The 27,758-nt window shown below is 44.7% G+C and overlaps 1 protein-coding gene across 1 annotated transcript in view; it reads right to left on the bottom strand.

The window, feature by feature from the left end:
- Window positions 1-27,758, bottom strand: part of ptk7b (protein tyrosine kinase 7b) — a 377,620-nt gene that overhangs the window by 76,224 nt on the left and 273,638 nt on the right. Inside the window, exons 6-7 of the mRNA XM_080193066.1 lie at window positions 20,161-20,291; window positions 10,096-10,362 (exon numbers count right to left, since the gene is read on the bottom strand). Coding sequence (XP_080049192.1) covers window positions 10,096-10,362; window positions 20,161-20,291 — 398 coding nt within the window. The remainder of the gene's footprint in view (window positions 1-10,095; window positions 10,363-20,160; window positions 20,292-27,758) is intronic.

Raw genomic sequence — 27,758 nt, 5'->3', positions numbered from 1 at the left:
AGATGGGAATAGTAGCCCAAGTCACAAGCTAGCACAGACTGCTCTATAACATATTGCTTCTGTTACTGTGCGCAACATAGCCTCACCAAGTTGGTGAATGCAACTCATACGGTTTCTCCTCAGTTAAACAAGATTTAAGATTTGGAAAATAAACTGGAAAGGTGACGACGAGGATAAATTAAAGGATGTGAATGCAATGTTGAATCAGGAAGTGATGTCTCCAGAGAAAAATTGGATTAAGAGACAAACAAAGGAAAATATAGAAAAAAATTAATGAACTTAAACTTTGATTTTTAGTTCCAGTCCACAGTCTTTTCACTGACTGCCTACAAATCTTTCCTTATCACATAATTATCCCTTTTGAAAGGCATGATTGAATCTGCCTCCACCACTTTCAAGCAGCGTATTCTAGATCCAAACCACTCACTGCATAAAAATAGTTTTATTCATGCTGCTTTCAGTTATTTTAACTACCTATTTTATGCAGTAGAATTTTAAATATCTCTTTCAAACTTTCTCTCAAACTTGTCTCCAAAATGAAGAGCCCGGCTTCTTTATTCATATAATTGATGTTTCCCGTTCCCAGAACCATTCCCGTGAATCGCTTCTGCACTCTCTCCAAAACCTACACATTCTGTCAAGGTGCCCAAAATTGACAAAAATACTACGGGCTGAAGCCAAATAAATGTTTTATGAAGATTCGCCGCAACATCCTTGCTTTTGTAGTCTGCCTCGATTTATACAGACTCTATGACTTATGAATGGCTTTTGCAAACTTTCCTGCCAGCTCAAAACAATTTGTGCACAAAACCCTGAGGTTGCTCTGCATCCCATTAGAATTGTATTTATTTTGTATTGCCTTTCCTCATTCATCTAGCAAATTGTACACTTCACATTTAATGAGTTCATAACATTTAATCCAGTCCAAAGATATGTGAGTTAAGTGGCCTGGCCATACTAAATTGCCCCTTAGAGTTAGGGGAAAAACCAGGGTAAATGCATGGGGTTATGGGGATGGGGCCTGGGTGGGATTGTGATCAGTGCAGGCTCGATGGGCTAAATGGCCTCCTTCAGCACTACAGAGTTCTATGATTCCATATAGTTAACAGCACAGTGATGCAATTCAGACACTGGGGACAAGTCGCCCATCTCATAAGACCAGAAGACATAGGAGCAGAATTAGGCCACTCTGCCCATCGGGTCTGCTCTGCCATTCAATCATGGCTGAATTTTTTTCTCATGCCCATTCTCCTTCCTTCTCCCCATAAACCCTGATCCCTTTATTAATCAAGAACCTATCTATCTCTGTCTTAAAGACACTCAGTCTTCTGTGGCAAAGAGTTCCACAGATTCACCAAGCTCTGGCTGAAGAAATTCCTCCTCATCTCTGTTTTAAAGGATCGTCCCTTTAGCCTGAGGCTGTGCCTTCTGATTCTAGTTTTTCCTACCTCGTGGAAACATCCCCTCCACATCCACTCTATCCAGGCCTCACAGTATCCTGTAAGTTTCAATAAGATCTCCCCTCATCCTTCCAAACTCCAAAGAGTACAGACCCAGAGTCCTCAACCGTTCCTCAGACGACAGCCTCTTCATTCCAGGGATCATTCTTGCGAACCTCCTCTGGACCTTTTCCAAGGCCAACATATCCTCCTTAGATATGGGGCACAAAATTGCTCACAATACACCAAATGGAGTCTGACCAGAACCTGAGACAGCCTCAGAAGTACATCCCTGCTCTTGTATTCTAGCCCTCTCAACATGAATGCTAACATTGCACTTGCCTTCCTTACTGCCGAGTGAACCTAAGAACATAAGAAATAGGAGCAGGAGTAGGCCATCTGGCCCTTCGAGCCTGCCCCGCCATTCAATAAGATCATGGCTGATCTGTCGTGGCTCAGTTCCACATTCCCACCCTCTCCCCATAACCCTTAATCCCCTCTCTTATCAAAAACCCATCAACCCTCTTCTTAAAATTATTTAGCGAGACAGCCTCCACCACTTCAACAGGCAGAGAATTCCAGAGATTCACCACCCTTTGAGTGAAGAAGTTCTTCCTCAACTCCGTTCTAAACCGCCCCCCCTTTATCTTGAGGCTGTGCCCCCTAGTCCTACTGTCCTTACCAGGCAAACACACCCTTTTGTGCACTTTGTCATTGTGACAAAGGACAGTGTCAATACCCTTCACCCCACTATCCCCAATTACAACTACGTTCCTTTTCACCTTCTCTTTGCCTATGCCCTGCTGCATCACTGTACCGTGTGCAGTTTGCTCACCGACCTCACCTCCCTCGTCCAGACTGGAAGCAAGAACCTCAAACCTGTTATGCAGCTTGAGAGGCTGAGGCCTCCTCTCCCCACCCCCCTTCCTCCTCTCAGCAGCCCCCTCTTGTTCCTGACCCTTAGAGTTAGCCAGTCTAGGGGGGGGTGGATGTCTCTTGCAACCCATTGACAATGGCACCCTTTCTCCCCCTGATGAGCCTCAGTGTCTGTAGCTCAGAGGCCAGCTCATCTACCTTGAGCTGGAGCTCCTCCAGCAACCTGCACTTACTGCAGACATGGTCACCGGGGAGGACCCTGGGGTCCACCAGTTCCCACATCATACAGAAACCACACATCACATGCCCCTCCATTATTCACTGTAGTAATATGGAAAATTTCCACTCGAACTCACCTGGCCCTTTTTCTCTCCAGCCCTTTTGATCCTAAGCCCTAATAGCTCACTCTACTTCCCTCTCACTCCACTGCCCGCTCCGACGCTGCCCGCTGTCGAGACCAGGCCTCCTTTTAAACCTGGCGCTGATTTAAAGCTTGCTGGGCCACAACTCTTTCTAACCATTCCCTCAGAATTCTTAAAGCAGTAAATACAATAAATGCTTTAAACAGTTCTACAAAGAACAAAGTGCTTTAAACTTATTTAAACAGGGTTCTAACAGGTAAAATCTTATCTCTCTCTCTGCTCCTTCACTCGTCTGCTCCAGCAAACAATGGAAGGCTTCACCGTGCACATTAATCTTAAGAGAATCTTGAACATAGACTCCCAAGTCCCTTTATGTTTCAAATTTCCTAAGCATTTTCCATTTAGAAAATAGTCTATGCCTCCATTCCTCCTTCCAAAGTGCATAACCTCACACTTTTCCACATTGTATTCCATCTACCACTTCTTTCCCTACTCTCCTAACCTATCCAAGTCCTTTTGCAGCCCCCATGCTTCCTCAATACTACCTCTCCCTCTACGTATCTTTGTATCATCTGCAAATGTACCAACAGTGCCTTCAGTTCCTTCCTCCAAATCATTAATGTATATTGTGAAAAGTCATGGTCCCAGCACTGACCTCTGATGCACACCACGAGTCGCCAACTGCCATCCTGAGAAAGACCCCTTTATCCTCACTCTCTGCCTTCTGCCAGTCAAGCAATTCTCTATTGATGCCAGGGTGTTACCCTTAACACTACGGGCACTTAACTTATTTAACAGTCTCCTATGCAGAACCTTGTCAAAGGCCTTCTAAAAATCTAAATAAATCATGTCCACTGGCTCTCCTTTACCTAATTTCCTTGTTACCTCCTCAAAGGACTCCAACACATTTGTCAGACATGACCTCCCCTTGACAAAGCCATACTCACTCAACTCCTAGCACCGGATTTCCAGCACATAGAACATAGAACACTACAGCACAAACAAGCCCTTCAGCCCACAAGTTGCGCCGATCATATCCCTACCTACTAGGCCTACCTATAACGCTCAATCCCATTAAATCCCATGTACTCGTCCAGAAGTCTTTTAAAAGACACCAACGAGTCTGCCTCCACCACCACCGATGGCAGCCGATTCCACTCACCCACCACCCTGAGTGAAAAACTTATCCCTGACATCTCCTCTGTACCTACTCCCCAGCACCTTAAACCTGTGTCCTCTCACAGCGACCATTTCAGCCCTGGGAAATAGCCTCTGAGAATCCACCCAATCTATACCTCTCAACATCTTATAAACCTCTATCAGGTCACCTCTCATCCTTCGTCTCTCCAGGGAGAAGAGGCCTAACTCCCTCAACCTATCCTCATTGGGCATGCCACCCAATCCAGGCAACATCCTTGTAAATCTCCTCTGCACCCTTTCAATAGCTTCCACATCCTTCTTGTAGTGAGGCAACCAGAACTGCACACAGTACTCCACGTGGGGTCTGACTAGGGTCTTATAAAGCTGCAGCATTATCTCCCAACTCCTAAACTCAATCCCTCGATTAAAGAAGGCCAGTACACCATACGTCTTCTTGACCACATCCTCCACCTGCAAGGCCGATTTAAGAGTCCTATGGACTCGGACCCCAATGTCCTTCTGCTCCTCTACGCTGCTAAGAGTCTTACCCTTGATATGATACTCCTTCATCCCATTGGTCCTGCCAAAATGGACCACTACACATTTATCTGCATTGAAGTCCATCTGCCACTTCTCCGCCCAGTCTTGCATCCTATCTACGTCACGCTGCAACTTCTGACATCCCTCCAGACTATCCACAACACCACCAACCTTCGTGTCGTCGGCAAACTTACCAACCCATCCTTCCACTTCCTCATCCGGTCACTTATGAAAATTACAAACAGCAAGGGTCCCAGAACAGATCCCTGGGGCACTCCACTGGTGACCGACCTCCATGCTGAAAAAGACCCATCCACAACCACTCTCTGCCTTCTGCAGGCAAGCCAGTTCTGGATCCACAAGGCGACAGCCCCAAGGGATCCCCTTGGATCCCATGCCTTCTCACTTTGTCAAGTCTGCTCCGCTGGAAATAATAATGCGGAGATGCCAGCGTTCGACTGGGGTAAACACAGTAAGAAATCTCACAACACCAGGTTGAAATCCAACAGGTTTATTTGTTAGCAAAAGCCACTACTTTCAGAGCGCTGCACCTTCATCAGGTGAGTGGGAGTTCTATTCTCAAACAGGGTATATAAAGACACAAACTCAATTTACAAAATAATGATTCGAATGCGAGTCTTTACAGGTAATCAAGTCTTAAAGGTACAGACAATGTGAGCAGAAATGGCTTTAAGCACAGGTTAAAGGGATGTATATTATCTCCAGCCAGGACAGTTAGTGAGATTTTGCAAGTCTAGGCAAGTCGTGGGGGATTACAGATAGTGTGACATGAACCCAAGATCCCGGTTGAGGCCGTCCTCACGTGTGCGGAACTTGGCTATTAGTCTCTGCTCAGTGACTCTGTGCTGTCGTGTGTCATGAAGGCCGCCTTGGAGAACGCTTATCCGAAGATCAGAGGCCAAAGCCTGTGACCACTGAAGTGTTCCCCAACAAGAAGAGAACACTCTTGCCTGGGGATTGTCAAGCGGTGTTCATTCATCCATTTTTGTAGCATCTGCATGATCTCCCCAATCTACCATGCCTCAGAACATCCTATCCTGCAGCGTATTAGGTTGACAACGTTGGCTGAGTTGCAAGGGTATGTACCGTGTACCTGGTGGATGGTGTTCTTACATGAGATGATGGCATCCATATTGATGATCCGGCTCGTCTTGCTTAGGTTGCTGTGGCAGGGTTGTGTGGTGTCGTAGTCACTGTTCTCCTGAAGGCCGGATAGTTTGCTGCAGACAATGGTCTGTTTCAGGTTGTGCGGTTGTTTGAAGGCAAGAAGTGGGGGTGTGGGGATGGCCTTGGCAAGATGTTCGTCTTCATCAATGACATGTTGAAGGCTCCGGAGAAGATGTCATAGCTTCTCCACTCCGGGGAAGTACTGGATGAAGAAGGATACTCTGTCCGTCATGTCCCGAGTTTGTCTTCTGAGGAGGTTGGTGCGGTTTTTCACTGTGGAGGGTCAGAACTGTCGATTGATGAGTCGAGCGCCATATCCTCTTCTTATGAGGGCACTTTTTAGTGTCTGGAGGTGGCTGTTGCGATCCTCCTCATCTGAGTAGATCCTGTGTATAGAGGGCTTGTCCGTTGGGGATGGCTGCTTTAACGTGTTTAGGGTGGAAGCTGGAGAAGTGGAGCATCGTGAGGTTATCTGTGGGCTTGCAGTACAGTGAGGTGGTGAGGTGACTGTCCTTAATGGAGATACGTGTGTCCAAGAATGCAACTGATTCCGGAGAGCAGTCCATGGTGAATCTGATGTGGGATGGAACTTAGAACATAGAACATTACAGCACAGTACAGGCCCTTCAGCCCTCAATGTTGCGCCAACCAGGGGAACCAATCTAATGACCCTCTAACCTAAACTATTCCAATGTTATCCATATGCTTATCCACTGACCATTTGAACGCCCTTAAAGTTGGCGAGTCCTTGTTGATGTCATCATATAGTTGCTTCAGTGATTGCTCACCACGAGTCTAACGGAAGAAAGTGTCATCGATATATCTAATGTATAGTATCGGTTGAAGGTCCTGTGCGGTGAAGAGGTCTTGTTTGAACCTGTGCATGAAGATGTTGACATATTGAAGTGCGAATTTTGTCCCCATGCTGTTCTGTGTGTCTGGATGAAGAACTGGTTGTTCAAGGTGAAGACATTGTGGCCCAGGATGAGTTATAAAATTGCAACTGGAAACTGGCAGTCGTCGGTGTCAAGTACTGAAGCAATTGCAGCAATGCCATCATTGTGGGGGATGCTGGTGTAGAGTGCCAAGACATCCATTGTGACAATGAGTGCTCCTGGTTCAATTACTCCATGTGCGCTGAGTTTCTGTAGGAAGTCCATAGTGTCACAACATAAGCTAGGGGTTCTTGTACAATGGGTTTCAGGATGCCCTCGACGTAGCTGGGGAGGTTCTCGCACAGGATCCCATTGCCCAATACAATGGTGTGTTTGCCTTGTGTATCTTCAGGAGGCAATAGATCTCCAATGCAGGGAGTACGTGGGATGAGAGCACGGAAGGTGCTCTGAAGGTCCGGATCAAAGGTCTTGATCAATCTGTTGAGTTGACAAATGTGTTCTTTGGTCGGATCTGTGGGTAACTGTCTGTCGTGTCCCTCGTTGTTCAGTTGTCAATACACTTCTTGCAGTAATTCATTCTGTTCAATATGACGATGGCCCCCCCTTTGTTGGTTTGATGACAATGTTGCGGTTGGTCTTGAGAGCGCGGATGGCGTTGCATTGTGCTTGGATGATGTTTGGGGCTGTCTTGTGAGTGCGGTTGGTGAATCTGGTGTTGGTACACCTCCTGATGGCTTGGGCATATATGTCAAGTCGAGGGCAGTGGCCTTCCAGAGGAGTCCAATTCGACTCTTCCCTCGTCGGTTGCTGCACTGCAGATCTCTGTTGGCTGTTCCGGTTCATTGTCTCATTGTGTTCGCTGTTGGCCTCTTGGATTTTGTGGAAGAATTCCTGCAGCCTCATTTGCCTGATGAATTCCTCTGTGTCTGCTGCAAAACTGATGGGGTCTATTTTGGTGGTGGAGCAGAAATTGAGCCCTCGGCTGAGAACTTCAAATTCATCTAGTTGAAGTGTGTAGTCCGACAAGTTGACAATGGACTTCCCTGCAGTGGTACTGTTTTCTACTGTGGTACTGGGGGAGGCTTGGTTGCTGCTGGTGGTGATGCTGAGTTTCTCAAGTTTCCTGTTCTTGGTGTGCATATAGATGGTGTAATTCCTTTGTTTCGTCTGCTTGGCAGAGTTTCGCAGCTGGTCTATTCCTGAGCGCAAGTTGAGAATATGGATTCTATCTTGGTTTCCAGGATGCGGTGTTTGCTGTAAAGCTGGTATATAAGGTGGTTGAGGAGTGTGAGAGAGGTGTGACAGCAAAGTCTCTCAGCGTAGTCTGTGTTATAGGTTGACCTGAGTGGGTTCATGATCTGTAGTCCTTTTGATATCTTGCCTGCTTTCTTGCATCTTTGTAGAAACTTGATGTCTGTGTCAATATGCACAATCTTCTTGAAGATCCTTTCCACTTGGAGCCGACAGTTTGCGGTGTTGATGGTAGTCATGATGTGGAGATGCCGGCGTTGGACTGGGGTAAACACAGTAAGAAGTCTCACAACACCAGGTTAAAGTCCAACAGGTTTATTTGGTAGCAAAAGCCATTAGCTTTTCGGCACCTTGCGCCGCTGGAAACAGACAGGGAAGCAGGGCATGCATTTAAATGATATTTTAAATATATTTAAATGCTATTAGCAAGCCTGAGACTGAATTCTCTGGATCTGCTAGCCTCTCCCACCCAGTCAGAGTGTTTCACTCCAGCGGAGTTTAGAAAAGCTCACCACTTTAGAGGAACTAGAAGCCTGACCCCACTGGAGTGAAGGGGTGGCAATCGGGGCCCCCCAGACGGTTGGGCTGTGGTGGGGCGGTGCCCCTTGTGCATGGAAACCTTGTGCCAGCCTTTGCCCTGGCACTTCCCAAAGGGGCAAAGTGCCTATGCCGGGGGGACACCTCGGCACTGGCCATCGGAAGATTGGCTGACAGACAGAAGAGTGGGGATAAGGGTGTCATTTTCAGGATGGCTAGTGGTGTTCCACAGTGTTGGGACCACAACTTTTCACTATATACATTAATGATCTGCAAGATGGAACTGAGGCTATGGTTGCTAAATTAGCAGATAAAACAAAGACATGTTGAGGGACAGGTACTGCTGAGGAAGTGTGGAAGCTGCATAATGACTTGGACAGATTAGGAGAATGGACAAAAAGGTGACAGATGGAATACAACGTTGGAAAGTGTGATGTTATGCACTTTGGTCGTAAGAACAGAGGCAGGCTATTTTGTAAATGAGGAAAAGCTTCGGAAATCTGAAGTACAAAGGAATTTGGGAGTCCTGTTTCAGGACTCTCTTAAGATTAACATGCAGGTTCAGTTGGCAGTTATGATGTTGAGATGCCGGCATTGGACTGGAGTGGGCACAGTAAGAAATCTCACAACACCAGGTTAAAATCCAACAGATTTATCTGGAATCACGAACTTTTGGAACATTGGTCCTTCATCAGGTGAATGGACCTCCGCGCCACTGATGAAGGTGTAGCACTCCGAAAGCTCGTGATTCCAAATAAACCATTTGAAATTCAATGTTAGCATTCATTTGTAGACAGCTAGAATACAAGAGCAGGGATGTACTGCTGAAGTTGCATAAGGCTCTGGTCAGATCCCATTTGGAATATTGTGAGCAGTTTTGGGCCCCATACCTGAGGATGGATTTGCTGGCATAGGAGGGAGTCCAAAGGAGGTTCACAAGAATGATCCCAGGAATGAAAGGTTTGTCATATGAGGAGCAGTTGAGGAGTCAGGGTCTATACTCAATGGAGTTTAGAAGAATAAGGGGGGATCTAATTGAATCTTGCAGATTACTGAAAGGCCAAGATAAAGCGGAGTGGAGGGGATGTTTCCACTAGTGGGAGAGACTGGAACTTGGGCACACAACCTCAGACTGAAGGGGTGCTCCTTTAAAACTGAGATCAGGAGAAATTTCTTCAGTCAGAGGGTGGTAAATCTGTGGAACTCATTGCCACAGGCTGTAGAAGCCAGGTCATTGGGTTTCTTTAGGACAGAGATAGATAGGTTTTAGATCATAAGGGGAGAAGGCAGGAGAATGGGTTCAAGAATCATATCAGCAGGACTGAATGGTAGACCAGACTCGATGGACCAAATGGTCAAATTCTGCTCCAATATCTTACTGTCTTAAGGTCATGTGGCAGTGCCAGCGGGTGGAGCCTGATGGGGGCCAGGGCCTCGGGGTGATTGGCAGGAGTGGGGTCCTTGCTGCCAATCTGCAATGGGATCGATGGGGCCAGGAGGGAGGCCAGCAACCAGGGTGGACTGAGGGGCTGAAAATCAGGGTGGTCCGGAACAAGGGGGAGCATAAACGGCCAGTGGGGGCAGGGGGCATGATCAGGCAGTGGTGAGTTGGGGCTGGGGGAGGGGGGCGGGGGCAGCACTGCAGAGTTCCCAGGTTGGCCAGCGATTAAGCTGGTGGCCTCTGCATTGCACAGAATGTGAGAGATTCTAATGTGAACTCCCACTGAAAAAAATTACTCAAATTACTTAAAAACAAATTAGTTGTTTTTACCTACATTCTAACACTAACTACAAATCAAACTAATTTGTTAGTTGTTAATACTTTCCAGATGAAGTGAAGTGCACAGAAATCTAATTGCTCCTTACTTGCCACAGTGACACTCAGCTCACTGGTCTTCTCTCCAGCTTTGTTTCTAGCATGACAAGTATAAATCCCGGAATCCTCTTCTGCTATCTCATTGAAGATCAGCTCATTCCCAGCCTGATAAACACGACCTTCAGATGGAACTCGTGTACCATCTCTATACCATGACACGACAGGCAAAGGCAGTCCTCTTGGTGGTGGGCATTCAACATGCTGCGTAGTATTTACAATGAAAATCTTTGGGTTGAACGTTAGCATATCGTAGATTTCTGGATTTAAAAAAATGGATTTAGAAGCAGCTCAATATTTTAGATACTTTATAATCCACTTTTTCCCTGCATCCTAATGCAGGTTGCATGTTAATAGCTGCAGAAATTTTCATTAACACAAACATTTTGTTTTGCAAAACTTTACTCATAAAATATCTAAAAACATTTCAAAATGGTCAAACTGCAATTATGTTCAAATTTTCTACATAGATCACGTGAACTCTAACATCTGTTGACATTTTATATTCAATAGATGGCAGCAGTGCCGCTTATTTGCAGTTTTATTCCAAAGACGATTCTTTACTTTTTCAATTAATTGTGATAAACTTAATTTATATAAAGGCATATGGAGAATCTAAAAGCCAAGGATACAACTAAATCACCTTTTTAACAATCACTTATTTTTATTGATTTCTAGTAAGGGTACTTTCCGACATTGATACTAAAATCACTACAAGGTAAAAGTGAGCTCACACATCTAACTCCCAACAAGAACTTCCAGATGAATATGAACTCTCCATGACCAAAGACAGTTCACATGGTGGGGGTGAGGGTGGCAAAGAGGGGTTGCACCATTATTATTTAGGAATACATTGGCCATCGATTTTTTTTTTTAAACACCAAAGACTTTGTAAAATGCACTGGGATTTAGAAAAAAAATCCAACTGAGTTTCCTTAATAAAGGCTGTTTCTTTGTATGATTCTACACAATAACCTGTGCCGTAAATGGCTTCATTTCCCCCCCTTACACAATGTAAACATTCAGTATTTTTACAACTGGTTCATCTAGCCCATGTTTTTTATCTTTTAAAAAGCATTTAGATAGTTACATGGATACAATGGTTATAGAGGGACATAGGCCAAATGCAGGCAATTGGGATTAGTTTAGTGGTTTTAAAAAAGAGGCAGCATGGACAAGTTGGGCCAAAGGGCCTGTTTCAATGCTGTAAACCTCTATGACTCTACGTGTGACTGCAGTGCCACACTAACTGGAAAGATACTTGCCTTCTGAAATGGCCTGGAGGGTGGGTTGGGGCTGTGTTAGTGGTGCTCAATTGTATATATAAAACCACTGGGAAGAGAATAAAGAATAAAATTTGATGGGTAGCTTAGTTTTGATTTAAGCATTGAATCAAGACAAAAAATACCAAGCACAACAGAGCATCTGAAATTGGCAGGGCCTAGGACACTACCCTGAGGAATATTTGCAGTGATATTCTAGGTCTGCACAGTCACAACCTTTGCACTAGATATGAAATCAGTGATGTGCACCCCTCCAGATTTTTAGCACTGTCGATGATCCTTTCCAACACTTTGCTGGTGACTGAAAGTAGACCGCTGTGGCAGTAATGTGTCCTACATTTTGTGGACAGAACATACCTGAGCAATTTTTTACATTGCCAGCTGGATGCCAATGATGCAGCTGTACTGGAACAGCCTGGCTGAGGCGCATCAATTCTGAAAAATGACTTCAATACTGCTGGAATGTTGCCAGGGTCCACAACATTTTCTATATCCAGTGTGTTCAGCCATTTCTTAACATCACATAGCATGAATCAGGTTGGCTGAAGACTGACATCTGTCATACTAGAAAACTCAGGAACAGGCCGTGATGGATCGTCACTCTGCACTTCCGACTGAAGATGGTTGAAAATGCTTCAGTTTTGTACTTTTGCACCAATATACTGGAATTCCCCATCATTGAGAAAGGGGGTGTCTATGGAGCCTCCAGCCTGTGTTAGTTACTAACTGTCCACCACCATTCATGACTGGATGTGATGGGACTGCAGAGCTTTGATTTGATCCATTGGGTGTAGGATCACTTAACTCCGTCTAGTGCGTGCAACTTTCACTAGTCCTGCACAGGCAGCATAGTGGTTAGCACTACTGCCTTACAATGCTAGGGACCCGGGTTAGATTCTTGGCTTGGATCACTGTCTGCACACACTCTCCATGTTTGCGCGGGTTTTCTCTGCGTGCTCCAGTTTGCTCCCACAGTCCAAAAGATGCGCTGGTTAGGTGCACTGACCGTACTAAATTCTTCTGCAGGTACCCGTACAGGCACCAGATTGCAGCAATGAGGGGACTTTCACAGCAACTTCACTACAGTGTTAATGTAAATCTACTTGTGACACTAATAAATAAGTTAATTAAACTGAACCATAGCCTAATGGGTAGGGTTGGGAGTGAGAGAGAGAGTGAGTGTGTGTGCGTGTGTATGTGCATTAGCAGAAGGCTTCCTTGCTCATTTTTGACCTGATATCGTGAGACTTCATGGGGTCCAGAGTTGATGTTGAGATCTCTCAGGGCAACTCCAACCTGAATATAAAGATAAGGAGTACTGTTGCAATTATACAAGGCATTGGTGAGACCACACTTGGAGTACTGTACAGTTTTGGTAGATGTGGAGCAGATACTTCCTCTTGTGGGGCATTCTAGGACGAGAGGTCATAGTGTTAGGATAAGGGTAGCAAATTTAAAACAGAATTGAGGAGAAACTACTTTTCCCAAAGGGTTGTGAATCTGTGAAATTAGCTACTCAAAGTGCACTGGATGCTGAGACTGTGGGTAAATTGAAGGAGGAGTTAGACAGATTTTTAATTGGTAAAGGGTTGAAGGGTTATGGGGAGAAAGTAGGAAAATAGGGATGAGGAGCATATCAGCCATGATCGAATGGCAGAGCAGACTCATTGGGCCGAATGGCCTAATTCTACTCCTACATCTTGTTAAGTTATAAACTTATGACTGTATACCACTATTGGGGGAGGTGATAGCCTCATGGTATTATCGCTAGACTATTAATCCAGAACCTCGACTAATGATCTGGGGTCCCAGGTTCGAATCTAGGTGGCGGAATTTGAATACAATAAAAAATATCTGGAATTAAGAATCTACTGATGACCATGAAATTATTGTTGATTGTCACAAAAAACCATCTGGTTCACTCATGTCCTTCAGGGAACATAACCTGATCTGACCTAAATGTGACTCCAGAGCTTCAGTAACATGGTTGACTCTCAACTGCCTCGGGCAACGAGGGAAGGGCAATTATTACAGGCCAGCCAGCAACATGTCCCACAAGTGGATAAAAAAAAATGCTATCATCTCTGCCAGATATGTCCTGTGGATGGGACAAGGCATATCCAGGTATGGTGATGGTGGAATTTGGGTCAGTGTGTAAGATATGATTCTAAGAGTATGACAATGTCAGGATGTAGTTTGACTAGTCTGTGGGACAGCTCTCCCAATTTAGGCACAAGTCTCCAAATTTGGGCGAGGGGGATTTTGCAGGGTTGACAGGGCTGCATGTGCCATTGTAGTTTCCAGTGCCTAGGTCAATGCAGTGTGGTCATCTGGTTTCATGCCTTTTTGACTTTCTACTATTCTTGGGATGCTTTTTGTGCCTTCGAAGACAGATCGAAAATTGTTGTTCACAGTTTCTTCCATTTTTCTGTTTCCAGTACCAATTCCCCAGTCTCTTCCTCAAAGGGACAACCACTTATTTTATCAAAAGTTCTGCCTATCTGTTTTAACATTTCAGAGAGACTTAGAGATTTATAGCATAGAAACAGGCCCTTTGGCCCAACTTGTCCATGCCACCCAGTTTTTACCGTTAAGCTAATATGATTGTGTTCAACGTAGCAACTTACTCTCATTCTCCAAATTGTCCATTTAGAAATCACAGAAACGCTTCAGTGCAGAAAGATGCCATTCGGCCCATTGAGTCTGCACCAACCACAATCACACCCAGGCCCTACTCCCATATCCCTACATATTTTACTCACTAATCCCTCCAACCTACACACCTCAGGACAGTAGGGGGCAATTTTAGCATGGCCAATCAACCTAACCCGCACATCTTTGTGCTGTGGGAGGAAACCGGAGCAGCCAGAGGAAACTCACGCAGACATAAGGAGAACGTGCAAACTCCACACAGTAACCCAAGCTGGGAATCGAACCCAGGTCCCTGGAGCTGTTAAGCAGCAGTGCTAACCACTGTGCTACTGTGCCGCCCATTTAGTTTTTTTAAAATCTTATTTGCTGGTTTCTAAAATTTTCCCATTCATCTGGCCTATCACTAAATCTTCACAGTATTGTACACCCTTTGTTCCTTGATTTCATTCTGATTTTCCTTAATTAGCCACAGCTGGTGCATCCTTCTCGTAGAGTCTCTTTCTCAATGCAATATATATTTATTGAGTTTTGAAACATCTGCGGTGCTTTTCTACTGCATTATTTTTTAACCTATTTATTCAGTGCACTGTAGCCAGCTCTGTCTAACAGTCTTTAAGTTCAAGAATATAATTTCAGATCAAATTTTCACACCCTCAAACTGAATGTTATGTTCTATCAAATTATGGTCACTAATGCCTAAAAGATTCCTAATTACGAGTTTATTAATTAATCCTGTCTTATTACTCATAGAGATAGCCCATTCCATGGTTGTTTCTGGACATAAGGGACGACTCTCCCATCCCACTGCACTGATTTCTTAGTGCAGCTAGATGGAAGATTTCAGCGGGACCGGGTTAGTGGGCGCCTGGTCACAAGCGCATCTCCCAGTGCTGGATTTCCGGCACCATCAGCTCAACACTGGATATAGACACAGAGTTGCATAATTTATGTTAATTTGAATTTCAATGTAATTTAAATGCTATTTGAATGACAGTGTGGAAGGAGGCCATTCAGCCCATCGATTCTGAACCGAATACAATCCCATCCAAGCCCTATCACCATAACCCCATGCATTTATCCCTAGCTAATCCCTTGACACTAAAGGTGGATTGGCCATGCTAAATTTAGCATGGCTAATCCACCATTAATGGACCTGGACTGAAATCTCCACGTCTGCTAGCAACTCCCCCCCTGCCTGAAGTATTTCACTCCAGTGGGATTTACAGTAGCTCCCCACTTTTGAGGAGCTGGTGGCCTGACCCCACTGGAGTGAAGGGGGGTGAAATTAGGGCCCCGCTAGAGGTTGGGCACTGGGGAAGTACCCCCTGGGCATTGACACTTTGTCAATGCCAGGCAGTGCCCATGGCTATGCCCAACAGGCGAAGTGCCAATGTCCAGGATGCACCTTAGCACTGCCCATTGGACATGGGGCAATACCAAGGGGCAGGTCCTGATGGGGTCGATCAGTGCGTTGGGGGGGGGACCACTGCCACTCTGCACTTTGGTATCGTGAGCAGAGAGAGAGGCCAGCCATCAGGGCTGGGCCCAGGCATGCTTTTGTGGGGGGGTGGTCAGCAATTTGGCCACTGGGGGAGTGGGGGGGGCACAGAGGGCCAGTGGAGTACGGTAGCACTGCTGCTTTACAGCTCCAGGGTTCGATTCCCAACCTGGGTTACTGACTGTGTGGGTTTCCTCCAGGTGCTCAGGTTTCCTTGCATAGTCCAAAGATGTGCGGGCTAGGTTGATTGGCCATGCTAAAATTGCCCCTTAGTATCCTGAGATGCAGAGTTAGAGGGATCAGCAAGTAAATATGTAGGGATATGGGGATAGGGCCTGGGTGGGATTATGGTCAGTGTAGACTCAATGGGCCAAATGGCCTCTTTCTGCACAGTTTTCACACAAATTCAACACTTGGAATTTTTTTTGGGAGAATCTCGGCCAAAACAAAATATTTGCAAAACACCATGAGCTCATCCTCAAGAGTGCCTTTGCCAATCTAATTTCTCCAGTATACAAGATGATTAAAATTGCCCATGACTAATGTAGGTCCTTTCTTATAAGCCCCCATTATTTCATGATATATTCTGTGTGCTGCAGTATAGCCTTGGCCAAGGGGCCTACAAAATACACCCGCTTGTGACTACTTTCCCCTTGCATTTTTTTTATATATATTTCAACCAAACTGATTCTCCATCTTGATCTTCCAAGCCAAGGTTATTTCTCACCAGTGTACAGATCTCATCCTTCGTTAACAGAGCTCCCCTTATATTTTTTCCTTTCTCCTCCCCTTCTGAAATGTCAAATACCCTTGAATATTAGGTTCCCAGTCTTGGCCACATTGCAACCACATCTCTGCTATGGCTATCATGTGATATCCATTAATTTCTATTATCAAATCATCCAATTAATCAAATTCAGCTACAAATTTTTTGATGCATCCTTTAATTATGTGTTTTTACCATTTTCCCTATTTTTTACCTTATTTGCCAGTACACTCTTGTGTTTGCATGCTCTGTCCCTTCCTGTCACACACTGTCCATTACCCATATCTCTATGCTGGACTATTAAAAATATACAAAAGTTATACCACAGGAGGCCATTCAGCCCATCTGGTTCATGCCAGCCTGAGGCCACTCAGGTACCCCTTCTGGTCCCACAGCCTGACATAGCCTGTCACTTACAGAACTTAAGACGTAGATCCAGGTACTTCTAAAAAAAGTTTGGGGTCTCTGACTCCACCAACAACTCAGGCAGCAAATTCTAGACACCCACCACCCACTGCATAAAAAAGTTCTTAATCATGATCCCTCTACACCTTCTGCCACTTATCTTGAATCTATGTGCCCTGATTCTAGAATTCTCCACCAAGGGAAACAATTTTATCCTATCCACTCTATCCTTAAAATTTTGTAGACCTCTATCAAGTCTTAGCCTTCTTTGTTCCAAGGAAAATCACGCCAATCTATCCGATCTCTCCTCATAGCTACACTTTTCGAGCCCTGGTAATATTCTTGTAAACCTCCTCTGCACTCTCTCTCCAGAGCAATTACGTCCTTCCTGTAATATGATGATCAGAACTGCACATAATATTCCATTTGTAACCTCACTAATGGTTTATACAATTCTAACATTATACCCTTACTTCTACATTCAATACCCCTGTCAATGAAGAAGAGCATTCCAAATGCCTTCTTGACAACCTTGTCTTCTTGAACATTTAGGGACCTGCACACTTGTATGCCAAGGTCTCTTACTTCATCAACCCTTCTTTGTATATTCCCATTTATTGTGTTTTCCCAAAACTATTTGGCCTCCCTAAATGCTTTACTCACACTTCCCTATGTTAAAATCCATCTGTCATTTTACCACCCACACCACAAACCCATCAATATTATTTTGTAGGTTATAGCTATCCTCTACACTATTCAGCTAATATATAAAAAACACAAACAGCAAAGGGTTCCAAGACCGAACCATGTGGAACACCACTTGAAACTTTGCATTCACAAGGGCATCCAACAATCATTATCCTTTGTTTCCTGTTACTCAGCCAACTTTTTATCCAGTTTGCCACATTACCCTATATCCCATGGGCTTTTACTTTTTTGACCAATCTGCTGTGTGGGACCTTGTCAAACCCCTGGTTAAAATCTATGTACACAACATTCACTGCACAACATTCATCAACCCTTCTTGCCATTTCCTCAAAGATTTCAATCAAGTTTTTGGGGCAAAAACTTCCTTTAACAAATCCAAGCTGACCATTCCTGACAAGTCCATGCCTTTCTATGTGACAGTGAATCCTATCTCTCAGGATCGATTCTACCAATTTGCCTATCACCAATGTAAGACGAATTGGCCTATGATTGTTTGGCATTACCTTCAATCCCTTTTTAAACAAGGAAACTATGTTTGCATTTCTCCATTGCTCCGGTACCTCCCCTGTATCTAGTGAAAATTGGAAAATCATCCTTAGAGCATCTGCTACCTCCTACCTGACCTCCTTCAACAGCCTTGGAAACAATTCATCTAGCCCTGACAACTTATCAGCTTTCAAGGCTTCCAACCCTTCGAGTACTTACTCTCTTTTTATCATTATCCTATCTGGAAATGTGCCTCATTCTTTCTCTTAACTTTCCAAACCTTGCCTCACACAAACCCTTTAGTTTCAAAGCCCTCTCTACAGTCCTGGATGTACAACTTGCCAGAACTGTGTTCCCAGGACAGTTAAAGTGAAGACCATCCCAGCTAAGCAGTTTCCTCAGTCCCCAGTACTGATACCAGTGCCCCATGACTCAAAACCTATTCCTACCATCAAAACCTTTGAGCCACACATTCAACTTTGATCTTATTTATCTATACCAATTTATTAGAGGCTGAGGTAGTAACCCAGGATTATCAGTTTTGTAGTTCTGATTTTTTAACTTTAGCCCTTAGTGCTTATGCACTTTTAACGGAACATCTTTTGTAGTCCTACCTATGTCATTGGTATCCATGTGAACCACGACAACTGGATCCTCCCCCTCCTATAGGGCTAATATAGGGCTAATGGAAGGACTCTTAGCAGTGTTGACGAGCAGAGAGATCTCGGGGTACATGTGCATAGCTCCCTGAAAGTTGGCACCCAGGTTGATAAGGTTGTTAAGAAGGCGTACAGTGTGTTAGCTTTTATTGGTAGAGGGATTGAATTTTGGAGCCGTGACATCATGTTACAACTGTACAAAACTCTGGTGCGGCCGCACTTGGAGTATTGCATACAGTTCTGGTCACCGCATTATAAGAAAGACGTGGAGGCATTGGAAAGGGTGCAGAGGAGGTTTACCAGGATGTTGCCTGGTATGGTGGGAAGGTCTTATGAGGAAAGGCTGAGGGACTTGAGGTTATTTTCATTGGAGAGAAGAAGGTTACGGGGTGACCTAATTGAGGCATACAAGATGATCAAAGGATTGGATAGGGTGGACAGTGAGAGCCTTTTACCTCGGATGGTGACGGCTAACACGAGGGGACATAACTTTAAATTAAGGGGTGGTAATTATAGGACGGATATCAGAGGTAGGTTCTTTACTCAGAGGGTAGTAAGGTCGTGGAATGCCCTGCCTGCAGCAGTTGTGGACTCGCCAACTTTAAAGGCATTCAAAAGGTCAGTGGATAGGCACATGGATAACATTGGAATAGCTTAGGTTAGAGGGTCATTAGATTGGTTCCACTGGTCAGCGCAACATCGAGGGTCGAAGGGCCTGTACTGCGCTGTAATGTTCTATGTTCTATTCCAAGTTCCTCTCTAGCTCCAGAGAGACATTCTGAACCCAGGGTTCAACAACACTACATGGAAGTTCGCCTCCAAGGCACTAACCATCCTGACTTGCAATTATACTTACTGCATCAAAATTCTGGAGCTCCCTCCCTAACAGCTGCAGCAGATCAAGGCACTAACCATCCTGACTTGCAATTAAACTTACCCACACCCAATGAATGAAAAAAGATCCCCCATATCACCTATGGTTCTTTGGTCAGTATTCTCCTCCTCTCTGTAGTTGTCTACACATGCTGCAAAACCCTCAAGACAATCCAATTAATAGACTGATAATCAACCCTTGTCTGTTTGGAAGCAAGACAAAATTCAACCTCTAACTGGCAGAAAATTGTAAGAAGTCTCACAACCCCAAGATAAAATGCAACAGGTGTATTTGGAATCACGAGATTTTGGAGCACTGCTTCTTCATCAGGTGAGTCCTGAAAATAATCTAAAATTTGAATAAATTCCATTCCATAACTGTAAGGAGGGGTATGACTGTACATTGCTGGCACCCATTAATTTGTGACAAAGTTTAAAGCAGCAGAAACCTGCGGAGATCATTTTTACTCATGTAAGTCTTTATGTTCCTTCACCTAAAATGTTAATTGAAATGTCACTCAAAAGCTGCCGTGATCTTTAATTTACTGATGTTCAGAGCATCCTTCCTCCAACAACCTACTGCAGAAGAAGAAAAGAAAAAATGAAAAATAAAAGCTAACCATTGTTTTTCCCTTTCCAGCATTATGGTATCAGCACTACTGACTTCATATTACAACACATGAATATGGTCGCTGACATTTAATATTTACATTATTCTTTAGTCATACCTGCCATACGCAGTGCAGCTTCCAGCATTGTGGGCTTCCCACTCGGACCCCGACCAACACATCTGTACACACCAAAGCTGCGAGATTTCACGTTGGTAAGTAGCAGTGAGCCATTAGCAAATACGGTTGTCCTAACGAGAAAAGATTCAGAATAAACATAGATTTATGTTGCCCTCTGTTGGTTGTTTTGCAGTTCCCATATCCTGAAACTTCAGTATACTGAGATGTGGCTCCATCAACAGCAGCTAACCAGAGTAGACACATACTTTGTGTTGGAAAAAAATTTCCTGAAATACAAGAGAACCATGGAACTTGTGAGAATGAAGACTTGATATATCTTAATTTTACTAAAAATATAGCACTGGAGAAATTAATAACTGATAATTCCCCAGGATTTGATCATCCATATTCCAGAATGTTGAAAGAAGTAGCTGTAGAAATAATGAATGTATTGTTGGCCATCTTCCAAAATTCAATAGATTCTGGAACAGTTCCTGCAAATTAGAAAGTTGCAAATATCACCCCAATACTTAAGAAAGGAGGAAGGGAAAAAACAGAGAACTGAAGACCTGTTAGCATGTCAGCAGGAAGGAAAACTGCTAGAAACTAAAGGATGTGATAACTGGTACATAGATAAGATGGAATGAGTGGATATGGTGTATTTGGATTTTCAGAAGGGTCCTGTTAAGATCCCATGAGAGGTTATTAAACAAAATTAGAGCACGTGAGATTGGGAGGGGGTAATATAGTGGCATAGACTGAGGCTTGGTTAACAAGTGGAAAACAAAATAGGAATAAATGGATCATTCATGGGATGGCAGGCTGTGACAAATGGGTGCCACAAGGATCATTGCTTGGGGCTCAACTATTCACAATCTTTATCAATGATTTGGGTGTGGGGACCCAAAACTAGGTGGGAATGAAGAGTTGTGAGGAGGGTGCAAAGACGCTTCAAGGAGATTTAGACAAACTGAGTGAATATGCAAGAAAATGCCAAATGGAAACAGATTGTGGAAAAATGTGAAATTATCTATTTGGGTGGGACAAACAGAAATGCACAGCATTTCTTAAATTGTGTGGGACTGGGAAGTCTTGATGTCTAAAGGGACCTGGGTGTCCTTGTTCATAAATCACAAAGAGGGCATGCAAGTTTAACAAGCAATTAAGGCAGCAAATTGGACCAAATCTGAGATTTTCCAGATCTGTAAGACTGAATATTACATGGAAACATTTTGAAACAAACCTTCAAATCTATCTTAAGCAGCATATCCATTGGTTGAAAGCAAGTTGAATCACTCTTTTGAACTCAATGTAAGTTTGCTCAGGTTGTTTCTGGGAAGCTCAGAATTTTTGACTGTACACCCCTGGTTCTAGTTCCTACACAAGAAATTTTTGTCATCTCAGTTTGACAAGCCTTTGTTGGACAACAGGGAATAAACCTCATAGGCTTTTCCCACTGATCTGCTTTAGAATAGAAGAGTCCATTGCCTTGCTGAAAGCTTTTCAAATTAAACAAAAATGCTTCCATATCCTCCTCATTACATCAGACTGCCAATTGGGAGTTCAACACTCAATCCTGAGCTCGGGTCATTTATCTCACAAGTTGCAATTCCACTGGATGCAACTGATTATTCCCTACTCTGTTGAAGCTGTGTCATAAAATCCCCACAGTACAGAAGGAGGCCATTCGGCTCATCAAGTCTGCACCAACCACAATCCCATTCAGGCCCTATTCCCATAATCCCACGTATTTACCCTGCTAATAGGATAGCAAGAGTTTTTATAAATATATAGAAAGGAAGAGGCTGGCTAGGGTGAACATTGGACCCTTAGAGGATGAGAGGGGGGACTTAGTGGTAGGGGATGGGGAAATGGCTGAGGTCTTGAATAACTTTTTTGTTTCGGTCTTCACGGAGGAAGACGTGAATAATGCCGGGTGTTAGCGATGGAAAGGTGGTAGGACTGGAGGGTCTCAATGACATTATTGTTACTAGAGAGGCGGTGCTCGACAGACTGGAGGGACTGATTGTGGACAAGTCACCAGGACCGGATGGAATGCATCCGAGGGTTCTGAAAGAAATGGCGGAGGTGATAGTGGATGCCTTGGTGGTTATTTTCCAGACATCGCTGGATTCCGGGGAAGTGCCGGAAGATTGGAAAGCGGCTAATGTTACGCCGTTGTTTAAGAAGGGTGCCAGGCAAAAGGCAGGGAATTATAGGCCGGTTAGTTTAACGTCTGTTGTAGGTAAAATGTTAGAATCCGTCATCAAGGAGGAAATAACGAGGCGTCTTGAGGGGAATTGCTTGATAGAGCAGACGCAGCACGGTTTCGTTAAGGGGAAGTCATGTCTGACAAATTTATTGTAGTTCTATGAGGATGTGTCTAGGGCGGTGGATAGAGGAGAGCCGGTGGATGTGGTCTTTCTTGATTTTCAGAAGGCGTTTGACAAGGTGCCTCTCAAGAGGTTATTGCAGAAGGTAAGGGGGCATGGAGTTGGGGGTAGGGTGTTAGCGTGGATAGAGGATTGGTTGTCAAATAGGAGGCAGACAGTGGGGGTTAATGGGTGCTATTCGGATTGGCGGTTGGTGACTAGTGGAGCGCCCCAGGGGTCGGTGCTGGGGCCTAAGCTATTTACTATTTATATAGATGATCTGGAGGAGGGAACCGAGTGTATGGTGTCAAAATTTGCTGATGACACCAAGATTGGTGGAACGGCAAATTGCACTGAGGGTGTGGAGAGTCTGCAGAAGGATCTAGATAGGCTAGGCGAATGGGCCAGGAAATGGCAAATGGAATTTAATGTTGGCAAGTGCGAGGTGGTCCACTTTGGTAGGAATAATGGTAGGAAGGACTATTACTTACGGGGCGAAAAACTGCAGCACGCAACGGTGCAGAGGGACCTCGGGGTCCTTGTGCATGAGTCCCAAAACCCAGCCTGCAGGTGCAGCAGGTGGTCAGGAAGGCGAATGGGATGCTGGCCTTCATAGCGAGGGGGATTGAATTTAAAAGTAGGGAGGTCTTGCTGCAGCTATATAGGGCATTGGTGAGGCCGCAGCTGGAGTACTGTGTGCAGTTTTGGTCGCCGCACTTACACAAGGATATTTTGGCCTTGGAGGGTGTGCAGAGGAGGTTTACTAGGCTGATACCGGAGTTGAGGGTGTTGAGCTATGAGGAGAGGCTGAATAAACTAGGCTTGTACTCGTTAGAGTTTAGAAGATTGAGGGGAGATCTCATTGAGACATATAAGATGATGAATGGGATGGATAGGATAGAGGTGGAGAGGCTCTTCCCGCTCAGAAAGGACAGTAGGACTAGGGGGCACAGCCTCAAGATAAAGGGGGGGCGGTTTAGAACGGAGTTGAGGAGGAACTTCTTCACTCAAAGGGTGGTGAATCTCTGGAATTCTCTGCCCGTTGAGGTGGTGGAGGCTGCCTCGCTAAATATTTTTAAGACGCGGGTTGATGGGTTTTTGATAAGCGAGGGGATTAAGGGTTATGGGGAGAGGGCGGGAATATGGAACTGAGACACGACAGATCAGCCATGATCTTATTGAATGGCGGGGCAGGCTTGAAGGGCTAGATGGCCTACTCCTGCTCCTATTTCTTATGTTCTTATGTTCTAATCCCCTGACACTAGAGTCAATTTAGCATGGCCAATCAACCTAACCCACACATTTTTGGACTATGGGATGAAACCAGAGTACCCAGAGGAAACCCATGCAGAAATTGCAAACTCCAGACAGACAGTGAACTGACATCGGAATTGAACCCCACTGTCTGAATTTCTATTCCTCATTTTTGCTGTAGAAGACTCTTCTCTCCTTTCCTCAAATCCTCTCTCCTCCTTTCTTTCCTGTCTCTTTTCTTTCCTCTTTTTATTCTTGGAATTTTAGCTCTAGTTTCCACTGCTCCAGTTGTATCCTTGTTAATGCTAGCCTTTTGATTTACTATTGTCACACGTATTCGTGTACAGTGAAAAGTACGGTTTCTTGCACACTAGACAGATAAGGCATACCGTACATACAGAAAGAGACGGTACAAAATGTAGTGTTACAGTATCAGCTAGGGTGTGGAGAAAGATTAACTTAATGTAAGGTAGGTCCATTCAAAAGTCTGACGGCAGCAGGGAAGAAGCTGTTCTTCAGTTGGTTGTTATGTATACTCCGACTTTTATATCTTTTTCCTGACAGAAGAAGGTGGAAGAGAGTTTGTCCGGGATGTGTGGGGTACATAATTATGCTGGCTGCTTTTCCGAGGCAACCAAAAGTGTAGACAAAGTCAATGGATGGGAGACTGGTTTGCATGATGGACAGGGCTTCGTTCACAACCCTTTGCAGTTTCTTGCAGTCTTGGACAGAGGAGGAGCCATACCAAGCTGTGATAAATCAGAAAGAATGCTTTCTACGATGCATCTGTAAAAGTTGGTGAGAATCGTAGCTGACATGCCAAATGTCCTTAGACTTCTGAGAAAGTAGAAGCATTGGTGGGCTTCATTAACTATAGTGTCAGCATGGAGGGACTAGGACAGGTTGTTGGTGATCTGGACACCTAAAAACCTGAAGCCCTCGACCATTTCTACTTCGTCCCCATTGATGTGGACAGGAGCATGTCCTCCACTACGCTTCCTGAAGTCAATGACCATCTCCTTCACTTTATTGACATTGTGAGAGATTGTCATTGCACCAATCTGCCAGATTCTCTCTTTTCGGTACCCTGTCTCGTCATAGTTTGAGATCCAATCCAGTACAGTGGTGTCATCAGCAAACTTGAAAATCAAGTTGGAGGGGAATTTGGCCACACAGTTATACGTGTAGAAGGAGTATAGAAAGATGCTGAGGATACATCCATGTGGGGCACCAGTGTTGAGGATGATTGTGGAGGTGTTGCTGCTGATCTTCACTGATTGCTGATGGGTTAGGAAATTTAGGATCCAGATGCAGTGGGAGGAGCTGAGCCTCAAGCCACGGAATTTGGAGATAAATTTCAGTGGAATAATCGTGTTGAGGACTGAGCTGTAATCGATAAAATTGAGTCTGACATAGGTGTCTTTGTTATCTAGGTGTTCCAGAGTTGAGTGCAGGAGTACAAAGTCGGAGGTGTGGTAGATTGTGAGGAAGGGTGTCACAGTTTGCAGGAAGACTTGGACAGGTTGCAGAGCTGGGCCGAGAGGTGGCGGATGGAGTTTAATGCGGAAAAGTGTGAGGTAATTCACTTTGGTAGGAATAACAGATGTGTTGAGTATAGGGCTAACGGGAGGACTTTGAATAGTGTGGATGAACAGAGGGATCTATGTGTATGTGTACATAGATCCCTGAAAGTTGGGAATCAAGTAGGGTTGTTAAGAAGGCATACGGTGTCTTGGTGTTTATTGGTAGGGGGATTGAATTTAGGAGTCGCAGCGTCATGTTGCAACTGTACACAACTCTGGTGCGGCCGCACTTGGAGTACTGTGTGCAGTTCTGGTCCCCACATTACAGGAAGGATGTGGAGGCTTTGGAGAGGGTGCAGAGGAGGTTTACCAGGATGTTGCCTGGTATAGAGGGGAGGTCCTATGAGGAGAGACTGAGGGATTTGGGGTTGTTTTCGCTGGAAAGAAGGCGGCTAAGAGGGGATCTTATTGAAACATATAAGATGATTAGAGGTTTAGATAGGGTGGACAGTGATAGCCTTTTTCCTCGGATGGAGAAAGCTAGCACAAGGGGGCATGGCTTTAAATTAAGGGGGGGTAGTTATAGGACGGATGTCAGGGGTAGGTTCTTTACCCAGAGGGTGGTGAGGGATTGGAATGCCCTGCCTGCTGCGGTTGTAAATGCGCCTAGTTTGGGGGCGTTTAAGAGATCCGTGGATAGGTTTATGGACGAAAAGGGATTGGTTTAGGTTAGTGGGTCATTGTTTTTTAACTGGTCGGCGCAACATCGTGGGCCGAAGGGCCTGTTCTGCGCTGTAATGTTCTATGTTCTATGTTCTAACAGTCATTAAGGAACATTGTCTGGCTTTTCTTTGGTACCAGGATGATGATTGTCTTCTTGAAGCAGGTAGCGACCTCAGATTGTCATAAAGAGAGCTTGAAGATGTCTGTGAATACCACCGCAGGTTAGTCCATGCAGGATCTGAATGCTCATCCGGGTACCCTATCTGGGCCATTCACTTTCCATAGGTTGACCTTCCAGAAGGCTGCTCTGACATCTGCAATGGTAACCTCGGTGGTGGAGGATCTCTCACTGACTTCTTGTTCAAAATGGGCATAGAATGTATTGAGCTCATCTGGGAGGGGTGTATTGGTGCTGGCGATTTTACATGCCTTCATCTTGTAGCCTGTTACGTCTTGCAGACCTTGCCATTGTCGGCAGGGTCCACATGGCTAGCCTGTGACTTCAGCTTGGTCCGGTACTGTCTTTTGGCATCTTCAATGGATATCCTTAGATCACATCTGGCTTTTCTGTATAGGTCAGGGTCACTTGGCTTGAATGCCTCAGACCTAAACTTCAGCAAGCAGCGGATATCCCTGTTCATCCATGGTTTCCAGCTGGGAAGCACATGGATTTTCTTCTTTGGCACACAGTCTTCTACACACTAATGAAGTCAGTTACTGTCGTGACATACGCCTTCAGGCTGGTCATAGAGCTTTTAAATACTGACCAGTCTATTGACTCTAAGCAGTCCTGTAGGACAACATCTGATTCTTCAGTCCAACATTATATAACTTCCTTTGATGGATTGTTCCATTTCAGTTTTTGCTTCTAAGCATGGAGCAGGAGCACAGTCTTGTGGTGTGGTTTGCTCAAGTGTGCGTGGGCGATAGAGCAGTAGGCATGTTTGATATTTGTGTAGCAGTGGTCAAGAATGTTTGGCCTCTGGTGGAACAGGAGACGCGTTGGTGATATCTTGGTAGGGCACACTTGAGCTTGGCCTGCTTGAAGTCCCCGGCCACAAAGGACAAGGCCTCGATGTGTTTCATCTCAAGGCTATTTGTAATGGTGTATATTTTGTCCCGCATAGTCTTCACATCGGCCTGCAATGGGATGTAAAATGCTGTCAGGATGACAGAGGTGAACTACCGCAGGAGGTAGTAGGGGTGGCATTTTAGCATCAGGTGTGCTTGGTCCGGGGAGTAGAAACTCGCCAGTGTTGCTACATCTAGGCACCACAAGATGTTGATTAAGAAGCAGACCCTACCTCTCCTAGGCTTGCCTGAGGCTGCTGTATGGTCCATTTGATGGATTGTAAAGCCATCTGGTTATTGGGCACAGTCCAGAATAGCAGCAGTGAGCCAAGTCTCCGTGAAACAGACTACAGCAGTCCCTCAAATTCTCTTTGAAAAATGAGTCTGGCTTTAAGCTTGTTAGCTTCAGATTCAATGCCTAGTCTCTTGCTGTTCAGAGGCAATTGAAAAATGGGAGACTAAAAGTTTGCAGATTTCAAGTTCTGTAGCTTTGCAAATATTCATTTCAAAATGCCTAGCTACACTCTAGTACTGTTCAACAGATAAGACTTTTAAAGTATCCTAAATTACTTTGGTTTGATAGTCTTGAATTTGGAGACATATTCTCAGATGTAAACCAAAAGGAAATTTGTCTGAAGTTGTTGAAATACTTTTA

This window comes from Carcharhinus amblyrhynchos, chromosome 7, assembly GCF_965287045.1.
Source record: "Carcharhinus amblyrhynchos chromosome 7, sCarAmb.v2.hapA, whole genome shotgun sequence".
Lineage (NCBI taxonomy): Eukaryota > Metazoa > Chordata > Chondrichthyes > Carcharhiniformes > Carcharhinidae > Carcharhinus > Carcharhinus amblyrhynchos.
Note: the sequence above shows the minus strand (reverse complement) of the source record. Positions and strands in the feature narration are given on the sequence as shown.